This window comes from Oryza sativa, chromosome 2 (assembly GCF_034140825.1).
Source record: "Oryza sativa Japonica Group chromosome 2, ASM3414082v1".
Classification (NCBI taxonomy): Eukaryota; Viridiplantae; Streptophyta; class Magnoliopsida; order Poales; family Poaceae; genus Oryza; species Oryza sativa.
In genome coordinates this window covers 11,783,913-11,808,767 of record NC_089036.1, presented here as the reverse complement: position 1 = coordinate 11,808,767, position 24,855 = coordinate 11,783,913, and the positions used below count along the sequence as shown (strand labels likewise).

At 40.5% G+C, this 24,855-nt stretch overlaps 1 protein-coding gene, 2 long non-coding RNA genes and 1 other non-coding gene across 5 annotated transcripts; 1 reads left to right on the top strand and 3 right to left on the bottom strand.

The window, feature by feature from the left end:
- The first annotated feature begins 1,937 nt into the window (after positions 1–1,937).
- LOC136355343 (uncharacterized) lies at positions 1,938–7,105 on the top strand. Its single transcript, XR_010739541.1, has 2 exons — positions 1,938–2,360; positions 6,365–7,105. It is a non-coding gene; the product is annotated as an uncharacterized lncRNA (long non-coding RNA).
- LOC107278238 (uncharacterized) lies at positions 3,198–10,907 on the bottom strand. The gene is made up of 2 exons (XR_010739542.1): positions 6,226–10,907; positions 3,198–5,072 (listed from the first exon to the last, which is right to left on the bottom strand). It is a non-coding gene; the product is annotated as an uncharacterized protein (transcript).
- Positions 10,908–16,149: 5,242 nt separating this feature from the next.
- Positions 16,150–20,380, bottom strand: LOC4329102 (reticulon-like protein B17). 2 transcript variants are annotated; one of them, XM_015768422.3, is made up of 8 exons: positions 19,717–20,380; positions 19,403–19,556; positions 19,219–19,293; positions 18,995–19,139; positions 18,838–18,907; positions 18,688–18,753; positions 18,475–18,597; positions 16,150–16,469 (listed from the first exon to the last, which is right to left on the bottom strand). In XM_015768422.3, exons 1-8 carry the CDS (start codon positions 20,315–20,317, stop codon positions 16,351–16,353), a joined length of 1,353 nt encoding a protein of 450 aa, XP_015623908.1. In that variant the 5' UTR covers positions 20,318–20,380; the 3' UTR covers positions 16,150–16,350. The 2 variants fall into 2 exon arrangements, with proteins under 2 accessions (XP_015623908.1, XP_015623910.1); XM_015768424.3 differs by having other exon boundaries at positions 18,995–19,136.
- Positions 20,381–21,272: 892 nt separating this feature from the next.
- LOC136355342 (uncharacterized) lies at positions 21,273–24,468 on the bottom strand. The gene is made up of 2 exons (XR_010739540.1): positions 22,430–24,468; positions 21,273–22,280 (listed from the first exon to the last, which is right to left on the bottom strand). It is a non-coding gene; the product is annotated as an uncharacterized lncRNA (long non-coding RNA).
- Positions 24,469–24,855: the final 387 nt, after the last annotated feature.

Below are 24,855 nucleotides of genomic sequence, written 5' to 3'. Positions count from 1 at the left end.
ACATGTTGAAATAATATAAAATACATCTGCAATGTTGTTTATTCATCTTGGTTTTCTCTTTTCTATTGTATAGTTGTATACAAATGAAGGGCAAAAGGGATATTTTGCAATAGAAATTTTGACTAGAAATAGCCATATGGCATATTAAGTGGATCCAAGGACGATTTTAAGCCAAAACAAATACTTAGAGGACTTATGTGGACAAAATGAAACCTGGAGGACCAAATTAAGCCTTCGTGAAATTTGAGAGACTAAATTAGCTATTCGCCCAATTTTTATTAGGATGCTTACTTATTTCCTACAAGGGAGACGTGTTGGTTCATGACTAAATAGTATTTTGTTGGAGAAAATGTGCAACTTTGGTGCACATGACGATAATTGATCAATTTCTACCAATTATAGTTTGCTATAAGGCAAAATCTAAACCGAGAGGCTTCTCGGTTTAGTGTTAACCAGCGACGAACGAATTGTGAGAAGAAGTACTGCTACATGTGCTGACGTCCATACTTGTTTTTCCTCTTAGACATGCATGTCTTTTTCTTCCTTCTTATAAAGTTTTCTCTCAAATTACTTATCCGATCTACAATCCAATTGCACCATTATGTTCGTTACAGTTAAATCTTCACAACAAGATCTTACATGATTATATTACAATGAAAAAATATTTATATTTGTAAATTACTTTTATTATATTCGTAAGTTACTTTTATCATATATATATATAAGTTACTTTTATATTTGACTAAGTTACTTCTTAGACATATAAAAGTAAATTCAATAAAGTCTAAAAGGTATTTACATGTATTATAAAAGTATCTTAAAACAAAATGAAAGTAACTTTGTCACGACATTAGAAGACATTAAAGTTCTTTCTTTTTGTTATAAGTTACTTCTATAATATATGTAAATTACTTTTAAGCTTTATTAAATTTACTTTTATATGCCGAAGAAGTAATTTAGTGAAATCTAAAAGTAATTTAGATTTATTATAAAAGTAATTTATATTTTTTTTATTAAAATATAATCATGTGAGATCTTATTATAAAGATTTAATTGTTACGAATACAACGGTGTAATCGGATCGAAGATCGGATGAGTAGTTTAAGAGAAAATTTTATTTGAAGTATAGGTAGATAGAGTCTCTTATAGGTGAAGTGGTAGCTGGTTTAAACAAACCAGGTACCACTAGTTGTGTAGTCACGTCCTTGCTATAAATATACGGGCTTGTTTGCAGAAACTATGGAAATAAATGCAAGAGAAATTCTAATCAATTATAGGAGATTTATGTTGGAATCATAGGAGATTCGGCCATTCAACCTACCATCACTCGCGAACTCAGAGAAGGATGGAAACGATGAATGGTAATGGGCCAATAGCTCTTACCTCTTTGCTGCAGTTTCGATCTAAGGACCTATTTAGTTTATTTAGTTTCTACGCAGAAACTTTTCACCCTATCAAATCGAATATTTGATATATGCATGGAGTATTAAATATAGAAAAACTAATTACACAGATTACGTGTAAATTACGAAACGAATCTTTTAAACCTAATTGTGTCATGATTTGACAATATTGTGCTACAATAAATATTTGCTAATGGCGAGTTAATTAGGTTTAATAAATTTAGAGACGAAATCTATAATTTATTTTGTTATTACTCTATGTTTAATACTTCAAATATGTGTCCGTATATCCAATATAACACGCCAAAATTTTTCACCCTGCTGCTCTAGACACAGCCTAAATCATTCTTTTTTTTCGCACTCCCTCCTCGTCATGATACCGCCTCGCTGTAACACATGTAGTACTAAATCATCTTTTTCGATGAATTGGGAAACGGCTTCTAGTGGTCACCATTGACTTGCTAGTTAACAGTGGGACCCACTTGTCAATAACTTTTTTGCTTACCTCTCCCCGGTCTCCAACCCTCTCTCCCCCTCTTCCTCTTCTCTCACCTTTCAGCAACAATGGCGCAGCAGTAGTGGCCTGGATGGCGGCGGCAGCGGCGGCGGCGCCGGACAACGGCGCGGTGGGGTGCCTGGCGTCGGCGGTGGAGGGCCCGATAACGTGAATGGCAATGGGCCAACACCCCTGACCTCTGCTCTGCTGCAGTTTCGATCTAGTTCTTTTTCTTTTTCCGCGCATCTCGCTCCTCGCCGTCTCGCTGCCGCCGCCGATGCCGGTCCGCGTTTTCTCCGTCCCTTCCATTGCCGCCGTTCCTCTCGGCCGCGCCTCTGCTTGTGGTGCCACGTTCTCCAGCGCCGATGCGGCGGCTGTCTGCAGATACGCCAGCCGTTTGGTCAGGCACAGCAATCTCCGGCGGCAAAGGTTCTTGGTGATCTGCCCTACGGATTGTTCAGGTTCTCACTGTTTCCCTGTTGTTATCTGTTACTACTACCATTTTACCGCATTATTGTATATTCCCCTGATTCGTTAATCTAGGGAAGAGGTAGTAGAACTGGAACACAATTCAATTCAACGTGCTGAAATGCACCGTCAGAGCTGATGCCATTTCTAGTCAATGCTAACGGTTCAGTTCTGATGCATTTTCGATTTATGAAACTCTCAACTGTTTTACCCTACATAGCCCCCTTGTGGTAGCTTCTAGCAAACCTCTCAAAATTGTCCTAAGGGTCTTCAGGGTTTTTAGGTAGTATTTGTTTCAGTTATTTACCCAACTTTGCTATCCTATATAAAAGAGAAAAATCTACCTACCACCAGCATTCTGGCTTGCACTGCTCACCCAACCCCCTTCCACTCCCTCAGCACGACCGGTAATAGAGGCATAACCATAATTAAACATCCAAAGGATATATCTTGATTACAGATAAGCTAGGGAGCAAAATGGATTGTATAGGAGTTTGTATGACAGATAACATACTCGAGATATTTATCGAAGGAAACCTACAAAAAGAAGGGGATTATATATTTCTCAGGTCAGACAACTAGTTAGAATGTTAGATATATATAATTGAAGTTCATTTTCATATCAGAAAAGGCCATATTTTTAGTTTTACAGAATGCATCATTTCTTGCAATGTACAACACTACTTACAACATTTATTCAAGGGGAAAGCTCTTTTCCTTGCACTAAGAGGGCATACTTAAATTATACATTTTGAGAAATAGTATTCATAAAATAAGACATGAGACAAATAATATTGTGGTAGTAGAAATTAATAATACCAGAAAGAATATTAGAGCCCATGCCAAGGGATTATATTGTATGTTTAATGGCAAGGACATTATGAGCAAATTATCACTTACTACATACAGATCCATTCAAAACATTATGCTCTAAAGTATAGCAGAAATAAAAGTGAAACATATCCTCTGCAAATTGCATGGCTATACTAAGAATTACAGCGGATTTAGTGTAGAACAGCTCAAAACAGACCATGAAACTTCATCTAAAAAAAGTAAGTATGAAGTTTCAAATATCTTAGGTAATTTTCCTTCCCAAGCACCTTTGGCAAACCAACGAAGAGCACCGGTGATGAGTACCCTAGTTTTGGTCATCTTTTTGTCGGCGCTAGTAGCATACTTTAGTTCTTATTATTGCATTCCAATGCAAAGTAACCAATAATGTACTTGTATGTATGTTCCAAATCTTCCATTGAACAACTGTACATGTATATATAGGCTGCAGTTGTATAACTTCGGCTACACCAAGTAATTCAACAAGTTTGTGTGTGTGTGTGTGTATGTCTCAGATAGCAACCAGAAGAAGTTATGTATATATGCTCCCAGCTCAATCGACAGCACAGCAAAACTCAACTATACAACTTACAACAATAAGTAGTAACCGAAGAGGATCTTGTTGTAGAAGATGGCAAATCATATCTTAGCAGCTGAAAAGAGTTAAACCATCCACCCATGCATCAAATCAATCTCAAATGATGAGAAGATAATTGAAGGCTTCGAAAAAGCCAATCATCAACCATGCAAATAAACCCTTCTAGGATCACGCCAAATTAATTTCCACAGGCATGGAACTGACCATGATAGCTCCCCAGCGGCCCAGCCCCCGTCCTTTCTTCTTGGGCAATAAATCAACTGTAATAACCATCCCCTTGGCTCAAGATAGCAGCAGCACCATTCCTCTGCTTGTCTTGATTCACAGAGATGAGAGATGCACATTGGTCCAACTTGATCAGAAAGTTTGATTTTATTACCATATAAAACAGCTGGTCACATGAAACACATTTTGTAAGGTTGATCCGAATAGACCATCAAGTTTCAAATCTCTCAACTGTTTTTTCTTCCAAAGCTTTTGCTGCATAGTTGGCAGCAACATTGGGAAGGTAACCCACAAGATTAACTGAATGTCATCTGGAGTGTACCTTTTCCCGTTGCCGTTGCACTCGTCCATGCCATGATAAATTGTATCCCTGTAGGAATTCAGAAAGGAATCAATTTCTTCCTCGGATCCATCTCTCTTGCACCAGGAAAATTTCCTTAACAGACTAGTACCTTGCAGTTTGCCTCCCCAATCAAGCTTTCGCAAAGCATTGATGATTTCGTCTTTCTCTGTTGATTTATCACAAGGTAGCACAAACATGATGAATGCATACATCCACAGGAAAAATGCTTCTCTGTTCCTTAGAGGGACTAGAGAAGCATGTGTACAGATAAGATACTCCAAATCCATACTAATAACCTTGTCCCCAGTGTTCATTAAGTTTAGGAGATGCATCACGTCTTCAGGTATATCCTCCTTGTGTTGTCCAAACACTATTTCCATAATTATTTTGCCAGCATCCTTGTAGTTTTTAGATACCAAAGAGTCGTTCTTGTCATCAAGTTCGCTTCCTCTTAATTGCACTATCCCATCTTCTCTGATAAAAACATTTGATTCATCAAAATTCCGTGGACACTTCCCCCTTTTGTGCAGGAAATATAGCTCTTTAAGTAGTGCTCTGATGACAAATTTGGCTTCCTCAGTCATGAGGCGATATACCCTTTGACGCGTTGGACCAACAAGCATAACTGGTGTATGCTTGATATATTCGATAAGTGGCTTAAATTCCAGATCACGTATGTACTCCGCATAACTGACATGATGTGTGTTTCTGTTTTGGTACAAAAGAAGCAATGGTCAAATAGATATCAAGAGTTTGCAGAAAACACATACGAATTGAACATATAGTAAAATTTTAGAAGCATAGGAGTAGAAATTACAGTAGGAAAGGGAAATGATGGACGTTACTGTTACTCTTCATTACTAATATGAAAAATTGACAAAGAGTTGCATTTTATACATACTAGTCTGTCCAATCGTTATGCACGTAAAGAATTTCTATTGTGACTGATTGTTTAGATTAGAGCTAGGACTGCATGTATTCTTCATCAAAAAATCCAGGCCAAACTCAAATAAATTGGACAAATAAAAACAAATATCAAGTGAATAATCAACTTATCACAGTTTATTAAGTATTTCCGAATCTAGCAATTGAAGTTGACCTAGTATGGACATTTTTTATGAATACAGAATATGTTCACCCCTATATCTAGGATTTTTTTTTCTTTAAAAAACTTCTAAACAACAAAATATAATTTGGAGCACTTATGCTATGTGCACAAGATATGCCCCATTCCACTATTAGTAAATTTAATAAATCTTTCACGTTAAATTTCCCTGCATGCAAACACCACTTGGTTTGTAATATATAGAACATGGGGAATAGCTCAACTTGGTCAATCATTATTGCCAAATTAAGTGAAATTGTAGAAGAATCAATGGACATAATTAAGCATCAGTACAAAATTAGGACTGTAAAAGGTGGCACCAAACTTCTCTCTATTACACGGAGGATGTGCACACGCGCACACCGCACATGTTTGTTTAAGTGCCCCTTTAGCACAGTATGTAACACAAGCTTAACAAATGGAGCCAAAGGATTGAGGCATTGAACATACTTGTGAGAGAATTTTACTTTTGATTAGAAGCCACATCTAGAGGATTTTTAGTTATAGCTAGCTACACAAGCAGCTCTGGCTTAAAAGCTGTTATAAGAAGAGCTCTATCATTATCTCATTAAATCTTTGTGTAATTGTGGAACCAGGGCTTGAACCACATCAACGTGCTTTCCTTATGACCAAATTGACTGTAATAAAACATCCAAATCTATTGCCATGACATAATCGAGAGGATATTACTATAGGTAATTTTGGATGTTACAATATATAGTGAACGAGCTGTAAAGAAAAGGGTGAAGGAGTTACCGAAACGGGAACACGACTCCTCTCTTTGTGGGCAATGAATCAACACCAATGTCATTCTTGTTCGTGTCTTGATTCGCCGATATAGGCATTGATCCAACCTAAAAGGAAAAATTGTTGCTTTTGTTGCAATTTGAAACAGCTGAAGGATCCATGATCACACCAAACTCCTTGTCCATGTTGGATCCAAATAGACTATCAAGTTGCAAATCTTCCAACTGTTTGTTTTCCCAAAGCTCTTCTTGCATCCTTGGCAGCAACATTGGGAAGGTAATCAACAGGATTAGTTGAATGTCATCTGGAGTGTACCTTATCCTTTCCTCACCGTATTTGTCCGTGCCATGAACAATTGCATTCCTGTAGGACTTCAGAAAGTCAGTGATTTCCTTTTTGTAGCACATATCTTTCTCCCGCCTGAACAATTTTTTGAGGAGATTATCCCCTTTCAGTTTCTTGTGCCAATAAGATTTGTATGGCATATCCCCTGCTGGTTTGTCACAAGGTAGCATAAACATGATGTGTCTATACATCCACAGGAAAAATGTTTCCCTGTTCCTTAGAGGGACAAGAGAAGCATGTGTACAGATGAGATACTCCAACTCCATACTAATAGCCTTATTAGGATTGTTCATCAAGTTTAGGAGATGCTTCACATCTTTAGGTATATCATCCTTGTGTTGTTGCAACACTATTTCCACAATTATTTTGTGAGCATCCTGGTAGTTTTCAAATACCTTGGAGTCGCTCTTGTCATCAAGATTACATTCTCTTATTTCTGCTATCCCATCTTCTCTGATAAAGACATTTGATTCATCAAAATGCTGTGGGCACTTTCCCATTTTGTGGAGGAAATACAGCTCTATGAGAAGTGCTCTACTGACAAGCTTGGCTTTTTCAGTCATGATGTTGTCCATAATTGGTTCAGCCTCCTTATATTGGGTGAGTGGTTTGAATTCCTCATCGTGCATGTACTTCTCGTAACTGATTTGATGCATTTTGCTGTTCAAGTAAACAAAAAAAAGTAGCACAGGTCAATTAGTTTCAAGAAGCATTGGATACTAATGACAATATTAAAAGAATGAATTGATGAACAATACAATTACTCTTCACTACCAAGCAATGAACTCAGTGGACATATTGAGACATCACGTACTAAATAATGGATCAGGTTAAAATTAGAGGTTGAAGAAAACAGTCGACAGAGGTCCATAAATATGCCACTTACTATCTGTCTATCTCCATCCCGAAAAGCATATAATTCTGGCTAGATGCATAGCCAACTTACAATTTTTTTTTTAACGGAGCTAGTACTCTCTCCTTTTCAAATTGATCATCATATATATTTATGCACGAAGACTAAGGATAATTTAAATCATATCAATCAAGACATCATGCACATATTTTCCGACAATGCATGTATCGATTAAAACACCATGTCAATCACACCTTAGCATGTACACATTCTCTCATGCTACATTAATTGTATTCTGATGAAATCTGTATCCATTCGGTTATATGATAATTAATTTAAGAAATTTTGAATTCCATTATATGATGATCGATTTGGAAGGAGTAAGTAATACACACCTTACACATATAAGCCATGGATAAATTTGTCCATCGATATGGACATCAAATCAATATTTTAGTCTCTATTGGGTAGGGTCAAGTCCCTATAACTGTACCACCATGTGAAGAAACCTCTCACTGACAAGATTGACTTGGTGTGGCAAAGCATCCAAATGCATTGCCACATTATATAATCGAGAACCCCACATAGATAATTCGCTAAGGCATTATTCGGTTTGGAGGGGATTAAAGGAGAATAATTTCACACTATAATAGGTGTGGGATAAATCCCTTTCAATCCTTTCATTTTGGGGATTAACCGAACAAGGCCTACAAGAGGAAATTTAGGATGGCACTGTACGGGACTCGGATCCTCTTCATTGCTGTTGCTACTGCAGAGAAGCATGTTTTGTGCATTAGCTCAAATCTAGGCCGTTCATCCAAAAGAAATGGCTGTGATTTCTTCTTGCTTCAATCTCTTCCATACTTCCACTTCTCTTGTGACATATACATTAGCTCTGCCTCCTATGCTCATGGTCATCAGTTCATATCTATGCTCATGGTCATCTCGCTCATGGTCATCTTGTTGTGACGGACCTCCCTTGCCTTTGTTGGCTTAATAACTTACCCGTCTATTCCAAACATCTACTTGTGGAAAAATTTCTAAGCGGTAACTTCTTTATTTTCCGTTAGCACGCTTCCCGAACAGTTAAACCGTATGTTATATGAAAAATATTTCTATATAAAAGTTTATAGTAAATTAAATAATTAAAAATAGTCATGTCCGAAGGAGCGATTGAGATTAGTATTTTAGTGACACGTAAAACGAGACAAGTCATTAACGCATAATCAATTAACTACTCCCCGTTTCATATTATAAGTCACTAACCAAACTTGTTAAGTTTGACAAAGTTTACAGAAAAAACAATAATATTTTTAACACAAAACAAATATATTATTAACATATAATAAATGATAGTTTTAATGTCACTAATTTAGTGTTATAGATGTTGCTAAATATTATTATAAACTTTTGATAACGAGAAACATACTCATAGAGAACGAAAAAGTTACAGTTAGAAATCACTCTCTAGAACTCAGTTATTACCGTGAGTACAGTGATGTGCAACCCCATGACATCATTTTTAAGATCACCACAATAGAGTATGAACAGATAAATTTGATAGAATGAAGCCATGAAGACATAAAGTGTGAACAGACAATTGATTTGATGGTTGAGAGCAGAAAGAGCTAGAGTTTTGCTAGAAGTACGCAACCGTCCTTGCTTGGATGGATGGCTCGGATTTGAGCTAATGCACAAAAATGCTCCTCTGCAGTAGCAACAGCAATGCAGAGGATCCGAGTCCCACTGTACGGTGGGCAAGATTGATGCATTGCATTAGTTTGACTTACATACAAGAAGCATGATGTACCAAAATAGGATGTGCAAAACAGGATCAACCACTACATTCAGTTAGAAATATAAACAGCATTACGCATCCGTTCTAAGAAACAGACACACAATTAATGAATGTTCGAAAGCAACAATTGCACCTCTGGATTTTCTTCCATATATTTTTTTTCCATTACAACGAAGCCACACACATAAGGGTGCATCAAGTTCTCATAAACAGTATCACTCATCCGTTCTAGTACATGCGTATGCTTGTGAGTCTTATACTTTTTTATATACATAATCAAACACACCATACATATGTTTATTTATTTTAGAAAAGATGAATCAATATGCCTGAGAAAATCATAAATCGCACACACACATATATGCATCACGCCACGTTTGATTCATGGAGCTATGCACCTTGAAGCCCGTAACAAACTTCATCTAAATCAGTGATCAGTGTTACAAAAAGGTGGCTAACTCCCGATCTGTGTCCGAAAAGCAACAATTCGACCTATCAGTCGACCCCATCTGTCGCTCCTAGCGGGAAAATAGGAAAAAAAATAAATGAAAAAAAAAAACGGATGCTGAAGCCGACAGATTGGCTAAGCATTTCGAAGAGATCTTCCCAAAAACGGAAGGATTCGTACTAAAAAGGCCCACCCACCCGAAAGCACACAAAGGGCGGTGGATCGGTCGTCCGATCAAAACTCATCATAGGATTTATTAAAGCTGGAAAAAAATTAAGCAAGATGTCGTGTAAAAAATTAAGCACAACCTCTTGAAGAGCGGAAGAGGCCACACACGAGCTGGCCGGCGGTAAAACTCCGGCGGAAGAGGTTGGACTTACCGGAGAGAAATCACGGCGGTGCACGTACCGGAGGGTTTTGGCGGCGGCGGCCACTCTTGTAGGGAGTACTACGCATGTGTGGTACGGAATGTCTCTGTCACGTACAGTGGCCGTCGCTCCATCTGACAGCAGTGGCTACGCTGGTTTGCCGTGGGCCCAATCTCAGGCCCTACCCGAATCTATTTTCCACGTGGTTGCTCCTAGAGGTGACAGGTGGGTGGGACCTGAGAGCTAACGGGGCACGACGTGGCTGCCGCAACAGCAAAAGTAGAGCACATAATTAATACAATTGAGCCAACATAAGCTACTTCCTCCGTCCAAAAATATATCGATGTGATATATCCCAATTCTACGAATCTAGAAAAAAATAATAGGTATATCACATATATCCAGAAAAAATTGACCATGGAGAAGAAGATCAAAGTGGAGTGGCCGCCGAGAGCATACGATGAGGACCATCTGCCGCTGGCCGGTGGCATCAAAGTAATTGGAAGAGCCCCCGTCGCTGCTAACCGGTGGCGGTGGAGCCGGGCGGAAATTGAGGAGGGATATGCCCCGGCGAGAAAGCTAGGCTAGCCTTCCCCGCCAGAGTCGACCAGGACGCCGATGGCGCCCAAGAGCGTCGCAGCTAGCTGGTACCGCGCGCCACCACTTCTACTGCTCCCGGCGCCAGCGTCGATAGACTCCGGCGGGCGGAAAGGCTGAGCAAATTGAGAAACGGAGAAGCTCGATCGATTTGCCGCCGCCATGTGACACAGCTCCGGATTGACTTGGGGTCGACGACCTCTCTCTCTCTCTCCCTTGACGACCACGATGCTTTTGCTCTTGCAATGGATGCCGCTACACTATCATCGTCTCGTTGACATCCTCTTCTACTGATCCAGAGCAGGTATACCTAAACGTATTTATTTTTAATGACTCGATCGTAATAATGTATAGCTGACCTGACCCTTTCAAAGTCGTCTCCGTATTTGTAACTACGACGCAATTCTCTGTAGCTACATTCCTCGAATAGTCTCACAACGCGCACCTATGCATGTACTCACCTTTATGAACGCAGATACATACATCGTATCGCTACGAGTTTTCGAAATTTTTTTCGAAAGATTAAATCGACATATCTAAAAATTAACGAAATCAAGCTAACTTAATTCGTGGAATAAAATTTCCTTTTAAGGAAGAAGAAGGTGCATTGTTTTTTCAGCAGGAAGAAGGTGCATTATTGTTCCCGGCACATGATTGACGGGACGGTACGTAGTTTTTGAATTATCTTGCCATGAAACAAACAAGCATGTATGGACTTGGTAATATATACGGTATATCGATCATCCTAGTTTACGTTTCACAACGTAAGATGTTTTTTGTTTTGAATATATTCATGCATGGATTCTTACATATACTTCATATATGTGTGTTCAAATTAATATGCATGTTAGTGAATCTAGGGGAGGGACATAGAAATCAAAACATCTTATTGTGTATACGTGTGAGAGAGAGTATTTATCAAGAATTTTCCCAACTAATGCTGTACAGATGATTTCTTTTGGATTTTTGTTTGATTCACCATTCACGTTATGACCTAACTCAATTTTTTTCAGAAAGAGGGCGTCCTGGAATATTTAAAAATTTTTAAAAGGACGATGCCATAATGTTTGGGTGTTTGAATGTACCAACAGCCTAAATAATCCATAAACTGTTGGCCCACTAACCGGCTCGTTTTCTCATTATCCAAACATCACGCGACCCAATTGAGTAGAATTTATTTGGAATAAATTCACTTAAGGTCTCTCTATTTGTCACCGAGTTTAGAATTCACCCTTGAACCATAATACCATGTTTTGGCTCATGTGGCGTTTACGTGACATTGGCGTGGCACTTAAAGTTAGAGAAAATCATAGAACCCACGTATCAGTAAGAGTCGGTTTAAAAATAAAAGAGAATACCTAACTAACACATTAATAGATTAACTAGGTAACTAGTAATTAATTAAGTAGAATTATTATTTCAATTAGCATCATTAGAAATAATTAATTAATCGCTAATTAGTACGATTAATCTGCTCTGTGAGACCGTGGTGGTATCTCGCACCGGGTTCATATTCTCTACCATAGTAACTATCTTTATACACACTGACATGTGAGACAATAAAAATGTAGGACCCATATATTAGTAGTAAATGTAATAGTAGTGATAGTCAACACATTATAGTAAGGATCCTCAAGCGGCTGCCAGCTGACAGCTTTCAAACTCATCATCATCACTCCCCAAATTTAAAAGGAGTCCGTCACAACTCTCCTGCTCTGCCGCCGCTGCAGTTTAGATCTCGAAATTTTTTCCCCCTTCTCGCTCATTCGCTCTTGCTCCTCCTGGCTGATGCTGCCGCCGCCGCCGCCGCGCAGCAAAATGCCCGCCGGACGGCATCGCCGCCGCTTCCTTCCTCCACCTCCGTTATACCATCCATCCCCGCTGCAGTCTACGAAGTAAGGATGGCGGTGGCGGCCGTCGCTGTTGGTCAGCCGCAGCGGTCTCAGGTAGCCAAGTTCTTGGTGACGTAAGAGTTAAGACTTGGCGCCGTTCTATTTGTTCTACATTACCTTATTACATCGCCCTTCTGTATTTTTTTGCTTTCGGTATTTTTGTGTCATAGATTATTACTACCCATAGTATTGATGCATTTCTGTTAAAATGGAAGAGTGCAATATGAAGACTTTGCCAGGATAACTACGCTGTATCTGGTTGGTATTTGCAAAACATGGCAACTAGTTATTGACAAAGAATCATCTGGCCACATACTATGAAAAACTCGTTGTCAAAGCTGAACAATCTACATTGTTTCTACCTGTTAAAAACTGTTCTCATATCATAAGTTCATAACCTGATGTCTTGACTAGTGTCTTCAAATGTCACCAATTTACTCAAATTAAAAGAACGATACCCAGGTAGAAGCGCATTCCAAATTCTAAGAGTTCTCACTTCACACTTTAATTTTACACTTTATGACTACTAGTATTAGTTTCAGATCTGCAACCAATTCACTGCATTTTTTTTCCAGAGTAGCAGTATCGACATAATCAAGTTCAAGTAGCAGAGCAACATTTTAGTAGCAGCTCAGAGTAATAGGGGCCTGTTTGGCACAGCTCCAGCTCCACCCCTCCTGAAGCTGGAGCTCAGCCAAACAGTTTCAGCTCCACCAAAACTGGGAGTGGAGTTGGGTGGAGCTCTCTCACAAAATGTACTAGAGTTGTGGAGCTGAGTTTAGGCAGCTCCACAACTCCACTCCAGACTCAACTCCTGGAGTTATATTTAGGAGTTGGAGCTGTACCAAACAGGCTGCAGGGAAGCCGGTGAATTCAGATCGTTAGCTTCGCCGGATTGAGGTTGGGGAGTGCGGATCAGCTGAATGCAGGCGTCGTCTCCCAGCCGAGAAAATCAAGACAAGGGAAAGGTGAAGAAGACCGGGGATGGTGGTCTTCTTGGGTTTTGGGGGAATTGCACATAGAATATTAGAATGATATAGAATTAGGGAGGTGAGGTGACATACTGTAGGTGTTTATTGGTGTAGTTGCTACAATGCGAATTTGCGAGGTCACACGGCACCTCTCCGTTCCTCCCTGCATCAGAACAATCATGGCCATTCATTATGTGATCTAACGGCTCCGAACGATCAATATAGTATAAGCAATAGTAGTAGTCAGAAAAGTTTTTTCGTCGCGGTACATTTGCTACAGAGTCATGGCAATCTTTAGCCGTTTGTTCCTGATCTTGTGGTATGGGCGTCTCCGTCGGCGTTTGCGGCAGCAATAGCTATCTGAAGGAATCTTTTTACTCTTAAAAATTGTTTGCAATACAAAATTGCTCTGATTGTGGACCAAATGACTAGCCAGATAAAGATGACGGACCCTTATCGGTGAACCGTGATGCAAGACAGTGACACGTAATTAAGACTGGTTCCCATAAGACTTTTGGCGGCGCTCCCGTGGACGGTGCATCTCGTTCGTTAATCTTATTTGTTCCAATCCAGTGGAAGTGCACCCGTTAGCTCCCTGCTTCCTGCACACATGGCGTGTGTGTGAGAGAACTGAGAACCTTGTACCTCATGGCAATACCCTGGAGGCCTGGAACTGGCAAGTTGCCTTTTAATTCCAAAACAAAAACAAAATAAGAGAGGAAAAGAAAAAGGAAAAACAATGACATACTTTGGTTAGCTTATCTTGGACAAGTCTTCTTTAAAAAATCTCTCGGACAAGTGAATATTATTAATGTATGTACTATCTCCAAATAGTATCCTAGTACGAGGTTAGATATAATCTAGTATTATAAATTTAGATATGCTTCCCTATGCAGATTTATAGTACTAGATTTTTTGTGTATAGTATACTAAAGGGTGAATAGTCAAAGTAGTCCTCCAAGTTTTATCTAAGGCTCAGTTTAGTTCTTGATGTTTCAATCTATCTATATTAGTCCTTTAAATTTTCATTTTAGTTCAAACTCATTCTTAAACCAACAACTCTCTTGATAAATGACACTTATACCCTCATCATTCACATATATAAGAGAAAATTGCATGCTTGATTTTTTTATAGATAATGCATAGTAAATTATGTAAAATGAAAACAAATTATGTACTAGCAAGTGTATATGATAGCAATTGCTTAAGTTTTATGTGCACATGTTGAAATAATGGGAAGTACATCTGCAATGTTGTTTATTCATCTTGGTTTTCTCTTTTCTATCTAGTACATAGCTAAATACAAATTAAGGGCAAAAGGGATATTTTCTAATAGAGATATTGACTACAAATAGCCATATGGCATATTAAATGGACCCAAGGATAATTTTAAACCAAAACAAATATTTAGAGGAGTTATGTGGACAAAATGAAACGTGAAGGACCAAATTGAGCCTTCGATGAAACTTGAAGGACTAAATTAGCTATTCACCCTATACTAAACTAAATTGATATAATTTTGAAATGGATGAAGTCATAACTAATTATTTCCTCTTAACCCTATCTTGCAACGTAAATATACGCTTCAGTCTCTTTTTTATATACATGGAAACAGGGCAACAACTGTCTCACACGGTCACTCTCAGGCTTCCCAACTTTTCCGTATACTCTCTCCATATCAAAATAAACCAACCTAGCTATAAAAAAATAGAATTTAGTACAACGAATTCTGACAGGTTTTTGTCCAGTTTCATTATACCAAGTTATATCCCATGTAACCTAGTTGGTTTATTTAAACTTGTCACACCTAACCTAGTTGGTTTATTTTAGAATGGAGGAAGTAATTGTAAGGCATGATGCTGAAGTCATATACGGTGAGCCCTTATGGATGGAAGTTTTGTTTTAAAAAAAAATGGAGAAATTCAATCCAAAGAAATAATTCCTACATGAGTATAGGATTATAGGATTGCTTCAAAGATAATTCAAATGATAACGAAAAAATCCTCCATATTTTGCAGGAATTCTAGCAAGGGGTCGAACCTCATTGTTTCAAACTTCTTTGAGATTTCCAAGGCACTGTCTCTCAATCTCTCTACATTCTTATTAGGAAAAAAATCTAACAATAATACAATTAAAATAGCTTTCACCCATTGTAACGCACGGGCATTTTTTCTATTTAATCCAAAAGAATGTGGGACTATTCAATAGCCGCCGCTGTTGCCGCAGACAGCCAAGAAGAGCCGGAGCCATGGCCGAATTTTTTGGGGACTTTGTGAAGGGAGAAGGTTTGCCGGAGGAGGGAGAGGAAGGTAGCAAGCCACTGGCGACGAAGTCGAGCTAGCGATGGCGGCGATGTGGTTGTCGACTTCTCGGGGAAACGATGGGATTGGGCCAATCCAGTGGATACCCATGGGTTGAATCTAATCTGGAACCAAACTTTTGCAGCCAAAACCAAACAATCCAAACCATTTCCCATCTCCATCCAAACCAGTCCAGTCCATCAGGTGCACCAACCCATTTCCACCCGCCCAAAGCTAACCCACACTGAAATCCAACCCACTATATCCATTTATTAGCAGGCTTACTCGTGTAGCAGATTAGCTCATGCAAACGCTCAGTCGAACGGAGCCTTAGCGCAAACTGACTACATGAGAATTGAGATTAAGCCGCGCAAACATAGCAGATACTTGAAATTTATTTACCAGCATACATACAACAGCACTGCGCTGGCGCTGATTGCTTCACTATAATAGAAGCATTCGAGAGACCTGACATGTTCCAACCTCTCTTACGGGAGAAAGAAAAGAAATAGTAGAACCACTAGACATGGAACAGCAGATCATTACAGAGAAATGATCATATTTATGATTCTTCTATCTCCATTTTCTGCTCTTGTTCATCTTGACAGCTTTCAGCTCCTGCATTCACCACAGCCTTGCGATACTTCTGATTATACCGCAGGATTACTACCGAAATGAAAGCTGCAGATAAAGAAATAGATCCATGTTAGTCTCATATTTAAATTAGAAAGGCATGTTGTGCATATCTGCTAAGGCTGTTCAGATCATAATGAAAACTTAAAAAACGAATAATTTGCTACGCTGTATGAAACACAAGAAAAACCGATCACCCAAATAAAACACATATATGCTACATTATACATTGCATATCAGCTCAATCTATCTATTATATTATTAAAACAGCCTTGAAAGGAGGCACCACGTTCGCGGTAGAAAAAGAGAAATATCTACACCGTTAGATCGTGGTGGGTCCAAATTATAACGGTGTAGATCAATTCATAACTTATATAGTTATGAAATAGAATTTGTATTCAACTAGGAAAAGGATATTCCATCTCTCTGTATTGGTTAGCAGCATATGCATTTACGTATATTGGAGTCCTGATAGTATTTCCGTATGGTGTCCGATTTGGGAAAGAAAAAATAAAGAAGTTTGCATGCACAGCAGAACTGGAAAGGTACATGCGGGCATAACTACACATGTATAATCACATATTACTACCAGTAACATAGCATTTGTTGCCAAGTGTTAATTTACTGTGTATTAAAGAAGACATTACGTTCGTTCATTGTGTAGGCTAGAAATTCTCACATCAATTAATCAGAGAAAAAATATTTTAATCGTTACATCATGATGGGTTTAGATAATAACAACATATATTGACTGATATAGCTGTATGTAAAATATAATTGTATCTGTATAAATAGAGTTAAGAGTTGTATATGAAATCTAAGCTTATAGAAAAAGAAAAAGTTGTATACGAAATTAAAATATACTTTTATATGAACCGTAAAGGAGTAGGGTGGTCCAGAAAACTATGAAATAGAACCCTAATGACGATTAGGTTTGATTTTTAGAATCCCAATAATATAAATAGGAGGGATGGCGAGTGGGCCATAAAGGAGTAGGGTCGTGATAGTTGATAGGACTTTTATAGAGTAAAAAAGGGACCGCAACGATGATCAGGTTCATTTTTTAACTAACAATGATAATAGGGGGAGCGGGCAGGATCGGGTCATAAAGATGTAAGGTGGCCACATTTGATGGGATCTCTAGAAACTAAAAAACGAAATCCGATGAGACAATAAACTCTAAAACTCTATTGTCCGATTTTTAAAGGTCGCAGGGAAGATGAATATAAGCCGTGGCGGGCTGAGCAACAAGTAAAGGGGGTGTCAGTTGTGTGACTTTATAAAACTATAAAATTAAAAACCCGGTGATGATAAAGTTTGATTTTGAAAATCCTACAACAATGAGATGATGATATAATAAATTTTATAAAAATCATGTGTAAAAATTTAAATAATTTTTTAGAGAAAAATAAATATTTTTCTATGGATGCTAGCCGCGCAATTGCGCGGGCCACCCTACTAGTTATCTTCAAAGCATGAGTTTTTTATCAAATAATAGCAACTCTTCATTGCAGCTCATGTTGATTTCAAGTGGTGCAAGTAAAAGAGAAAGTACAAGTAGGAGGCTATTATTTTTCTCCAAACCAGACAGTTTTTCATCACAATTTAGAGGCAACACCAAATACTTCCAAAGAAAATATTTTTTGTATCACGCACAATGCATTACCTACTTATAGAAATCAATGGTCTCAATATTCCATTATGTTTCTCACTATGGGTTCTTGGGTTGGTTTATATGATCTTTAAGTTAGGCTTCCAAACACAACACTCCTGCTTTGCTACTCTTATTGTATAGCCCAAGTATAATCTTTGCAACAGGATACATGCTGGTGGCCGGTCTGAGACAGTCAACATATAAAGAAGAACCATCTTTCTACTTGAAATTTTTCAGTAGGTTCCTAGCCAGTTCATAAAAATGGTCTCCTTACAGATGTGACCAAACACTGTATCGAAAATACTTTTACCAGTACCTAGTGGATACATAACATTTTTCATGAAAAGTACAATGGTTATAAAGTTATTCCAACAGTATAAACCATATCAGCATAGATACCTGCAATGATGCGGGTCTTCACACTGAACATGTTCCAGCACATTGTCACTGCTGTACCCGCAACGAGTTTCTTGCGGGGACAAGACTTCCATGCTTCTAGAGCCCGATCTCTCAAAATTTCAACTAAAAAGAGGAGGAAATTTAGCCTAGCGCCCTGAACAATTGACATATAGCACGGAGAAGGTTAACTCAATAGAAACAAGTAAATCATACCTCTCTTATGAATTTGGCTTGAATAGCAGCTATAAAGCTTTGGGAGTGTAAAGCTGGTGAAAAACCCTGCAAAGTTCCATTAAACACAACAAGCTTCAGCAGAGCAGTCACCCTAAACATTGATATTCTTCTTTGTGTATACAATCGTACCTGTGGCCAGAAGTCTCCATACTGTAACCAGACTACCGTATTTAGCACCAAACAGAAGAGCAGGTAATACCTAAGATTCGGCAACAATAGACTTCTGTATTACTCAGGGGACCGTTTGTGTGCCAAAAGAATGTCATCAAATTCGGTACATGCTTACTTTGAGAGTCATCGATGGTTCACCAGAGAAGATCACTTGTGCAGTTGATATCATGGAGTTTGCAACTGGCAACACGGCTCGTGCAGCACGAAGCACATCATCTTCAGTCAATCTGAAGCTCCTTCCCCTCTCTACCTGCTGCCTGCTGCAGATGAGAACTCAGATTGATTGCCTTGATTGAAATGGGTTTACAAACAGATTGCCACTGGCTCATACTGTCATACCTCTGAGGAATGGAATCTTTGAAGAAGGCTAAGCCCAAGACCATCACACCCAAGTGACAAAGCGCCGAGATTGGGCTGCAGATCATCACCCGAAAGCCGAAACTCAGTAACAGTACATGATCAAAAGAACGAAATGAACTGCAAAGCAGGAAATCCAGGTAGAAGGGGATCAGATTGCGCAAACCTGAAGGTGATCTCCCTTGAAAAGGAGCAGGAGAAGAAGAACATGGATCCCAACCCAAACCAGAGTGCCGATTTCGCCACATTCTTCCACATCACCAAGTCGACGATCCTTTCCCAGAGATCTTCCCACCCAGACTGCTCGAGGGCATCAGCACCTGCGCCACAAATCGAGATCCGATTAGACACGAACTCGAGGAGGCAATTCCCCATACACAACGAGAGCAAGAGCAAAAGAGAGCATCTGGAGCAGTGATTTTCTCGAGGCAAAAATTAGCCCCAAACCAATAAGAACCAACAAGAGATGGCTTCGCTAACCTCGTATCGCATCGGTGCTAGCCAGCACCAACGCCATGCTCGTATCCTCCTTATCCGCCGCCGCCGTTGCCACCTTGTCCGCGGCCGCAGGCGCGGCCTTGGTCGCCGCCGCCCGGGTGGACTTCCTCCTGCGTGCCCTCCGCGCGGCGTCGTCCTCCACCTCGATCTCCTTCTCCAGCCTCCGCCTCGCCCTCCGCCCGTTCCTCGGCGACGCCACCGCGGGCGCCGCGCACTGCTCCGCGGCCACGCGCCGCCTCCGCCTCGGCGGCGTCCCCGCCGCCGGCGCCGCCACCATCTCCAGGCTCTCGTCCAACCCAGCCCCGCGATGCCGCGACCAGTTGCGGCGCGCCGACCCGGGCGGCGGGGACATCAGGAGGAGCTCCTGCAGCGAGCACCCCGACAGCTGCAGCGGCGACGGCATGGGCGACGACCTCTGCGCCCCCGCCCCCGCCGCGGACTTCCGCGGCGGCGTCGCGACCTCCTCCACCGCCGCAGCAGCAGCAGCAGAAGGGGAGTGGTGGTACGGCGGCGCGGGGAGCCTCGCGGGCGGCGCCGGCGACGAGGCGTGGTCGTGGTCGTGGTCCATGGCCATGGCCGCCATGTGTTCGTCGATTTGCCTCGCCGCGTGCTTTGGTCGGCGTTGGATTTGGAAGGTGTATTTGGCGTATTGGAGAAGGTTGGGTTGGGGTTTAAGGAGGTGGGAAAGCGAGAGCGGGTGGGGGAGATTTTTATGGGGCCCACGTGTCAGTGTGCGTACGTGCGGGAATATAGCCGTTGGGGAAACGGGACACGGCCACACGGCAAGCGGTGGTGCTTTTCCAGGTGTCAGAATGAATTGCGGTGATGTGGATGACAGGTGGGGTCATGTGGAGGACTGAGGAGTGGGTCCGGCAAGTCGGTGAGGGGGAGTTTGAACCGTTTCGGAGGGTGGAAGGGTGGTTGGTGAGGAACTGATGAGGATCGTTAACTCACACTCTCACAGTGTGGAGTGGTTGAAGGAAATAAAGCTCGATAGAGGAATTAAGAATGGTACTACTAGGCCTCCTTTTTATTAGCATATTTTTCACTCTGTTAAACTGTGCATTTCATACAGTGCATTTCATACGTAAATTTATATAGAAATTACTATAAAATATTATATAAATATGTTTTCAAGATTAAAAAAATTTAAATTTAATTAATTAATCATGTGTTGATTGTATTTTTGTTTTATGCACCCATACTTAATCTTCATTTTTAGCACTATCGAATAGCCTAAATTCTCAATTCGTTTTCCCATTTGCTATTTAGCCTCACATCGTTTTGCTCTATGGCTAATAAGGCGTAAATTAAGCAAGGCAATTATAAATAATTTATGAGTAAAACTTACATATTTATATTTGTATGATTTATAAGAGCTAATGTTAAAAACAAACTACACTAAAACTTAAAATCAAGTTTAAAATTTAAATTTGGCAATAGCTGATAGACCAATAAACAAATGACATAGGTGTCAAATAAAGTTGATTGCCGATGTCTATTATACATTAAGTGAAATGTTTGTTTTAGAGCAGGTATAGTAGTTAGTGAAGGAATAAGTTCACCAGAGGTCACTCAATATAACAGCGAGAGTTTTTTTGAGGTCCCTTAACTACAAAATCAAAAATGTTCACTTCTAAACTCACTCAAACCGTGCAAGGGAGATCCCATGGCAGTATTTATGTCCGGTTTTACTGACGTGTCATTCTAGTTAGAAAAATTAAAAAAATAAATATACAGGGCCCACATGTAAGCGATGGTGTAGGCCCCATAACTCTCCTTTCTTGCTTTTCCTTTTCTCTTCTCTTCTCTCCTTCTCTCTAGCAGGCACGGCGGCAGACTCGGCGTGAGGCGGCCGGCATCGAAGCAGGGGCGGCGGTAGCGGGAGAGGGGGAGAGACGGCCGGCGCGATGGCGAGCTCGGCGGCGGAGAGTAGCGGCGCGCGGCGCGGCGGCGAGGGAGAGGAGCGGCAGGAGAGGGGTCGCCGTCGGTAGCAGCTGGCCGCGGCGCAGCGCGCCTTCTGCCTGCCGCTCACGGGGCACGTCCTTGCCGCCGCGGGGACCGGGAACACCACGCGGAGGCAGGTGCTGCAGGCGCTCGGCTGCGGCAGGGGCAGCGCGGCCGACGTGGCCAACGTGGGGGCTGCGGCTGGCGGCGTCCGTGGCGGGGAGCGCCGCGGGCGACGAGATGGCCGTCCGCGCCGCGTCCGACGGCGGCGCCGTGCGCGTGTAGAACCGGGTGATGGAGGAGTGGCGCCGTGCGCTCTTCGTCGCCGCGCGGGAGAGGCCCGGCAGGCGCGACGGCGGCGTGGCTGTCTTCTCCGCGCTCACCGGCGACCTGCGCCATCGTTTCCGCGTCGCGCACGACCGTCACGTCAGGTCCTTCACCCCCGGGGCGCTCGCCTTCGACAACCGGTGCAAGGCGACAACCGGTCCTGGTCGGCCTCGAGCAGCTGCGCGACCTCTCGACGCATCTACCGCACCTGTACCTCCTTGCGGTTCCTCAGCAGCTTGATCCGCGCCAGCGCCATCCGCAGCGCCGTCTTGCTGCGGCATCCACGAGACAAAAAAGAAAAGAAAAGAAACACTGTTAGCCCTTGCAAGCACGCGCCGTCTCCGCGCACACAAACGCGCGCGGAGAGTTAGCGAGGACGAGATGATCTTGGGCAGGCAGGCAGGCAGGCGGGCAAACTGACCACTTGTCGGGCTTGAAGCCCATGTGCAAGACGCCGGACAGCTTCACCTTGCTCCTGTGCATCTCCGCGCGCTCGGTGACGCCGACAAGCTCCAGTGGCTCGACGGCACGGGCACGCTCATGGCGGCGACCATGTTCCCACGGACAGACTCCTTCGTCAGCCTGCTGTTCATGCGAAAAACACATACTAGTATGAGAGATCTGCTTAACTCTAGTGCAGGTCCTAAATCTTGCTTTCGGGTTCAAAAACGTGCCAGTTGATTTGATTCTGCAATCAACAAGAAAGAAAAACAAGAAAACAAGGTTAAATCAATAAACGATAGCCAATCGGCTAAAGGCTGATGACATATCGTTAATTATTGAGCCAACGTTATTGGCATTAGATCGGCAATGAAGAATTAAACAAAATAAAGTTAAATCTGCTCGATCGGCTGTAGATATCAATAATATATAATCTACTTCTAGAAGTATATTTAAGCCAAATGATTGGGATAGATCGGACAGCAAGCCGAGACAGTATAAATCACTTATGCTTAAAAGTACTTTAAGACGAAGATCATATATATATTTATAACATAGCCGATGAAACAGATTTAACACGTATCGACTAGTACTCCAATACCACTCTATATTAGGATATTAAAAGCAGATAGACTATACCAGACAATAGGCCTAATATATTTTAATGCAATAAAATCTTAATATAAAGGGCAGATTTAGCATATTGAGTAGTCATGTAGAGAGCAAAGTAGCTAAATCAGGTAAGATCGGCTGAAACTCCGATACTATCTCTATTGATAATTATAAAACAAGTTAGAATTATAGCTATAGATATTACTTAGTAGGTCGAACTCGATGCAGCATTAAGCATAGGGACAAATATAATATCTACACAAGTTGATGAAAACCTCTGCGAGATGGTAAATATCAATGTTGCTGTCTAACCCCATCAGCGGCCTTCTAACCGTAGATGTTAACCGATTTAGTGTTAGACAACGATATTGATAGAAATTATATAGCATATACGATAACTCGACGATTTACATAACCAAGATTAGAGTGTCATAAAGATGTAAGCACTAATCCCAAGAACGCAAGCCGCCATGACAAGTTTTACCTCTTGTTGAAGATCGAAATCGATGCAGCTCAACCCAAAAGCAAGAACTCGTTGAAACAATAAAAATAAAAAAGGGTGGCGATACACCGAAAGTGTTATTGAACTGTCATTGTTAATTACATGGGATCGGGTTATATTTATACCCGAGATATATGACAGTTCCTTGCCGGACACGACTCTTATCTCCAACAAAATTTAAGATACGAACAAATTGTAGGATCGAGATGTCGACTAGAGGGGAGTGAATAGGCGATTTTAAAACTAAATGGCACCTAATCAAAACTAACCTAAGTTGCTAGGCTTGGTGAGGGTTAAGTCTAACTAAGCAACTAAGTTATGTTTTGCAAACCTAGGGTGATAGTGGCTCAATTAATTCTCTAGGAAAGTAAATCACACTCCTATGTCAAAGTTTTGCAATCCTAGGGTGATATGATCTCAAGTATGTCTTTAGGAATATAAATTACACAAATATAAATGCGACAATCAAATAAGACAAGGAGACAAGAGATCCCTCCACAAATTGGTTGTTGTTCTAATTTAAACGAAGGCCCGGTTTAGATGGCAAAAATTTTTGTTTTGGGGTGTTACATCGGATATACGGACACATATATTTGAAGTATTAAATGTTGCCTAATAACAAAACAAATTACAGATTCCGCCAGTAAACCGCGAGATGAATTTATTAAGCCTAATTAATCCGTCATTAGCAAATATTTACTGTAACACCACATTGTTAAATCATGGCGCAATTAGGCTTAAAAGATTCGTCTCGCAATTTACACGCAAACTGTGTAATTGATTTTTTTCTACATTTAATACTCCATGCATGTGTCCAAATATTCAATGTGATGGGTGAAAAGTATTTGTTTTGGAAACAAAACAGGGTCGAAGTTTCAGCTTGTTTCTAGTTTCCACTTAGGCCTAGTTTTTTTTCTCAACTCCAAACTTCAAATTTATAATAGTTAATTTATAATAGTATATTTAACATATACTCTACTGCTATATAGTTAAATATTAGAATGTTTAATCATCAACCACTATAAATTCATATAGTTTAACACCATAAAATTTTTATTTTTTCCACTATGATAAATACTTTTATAATATATAATCCACATCTTGTTAAATTATAGGGATATCCAAAAATTAAGAGTAAATTTCACAAAAACTAAATGTACTTTTACCAAACTATCACAAAACTACAAATTTAAGATGAAATATCATAAAAATATAGGTTTAGGAATAAAATGATGACAAATTACATGTTCTGCATGACTACACCAAGTTAAGTACAAAACTACAATATTTAT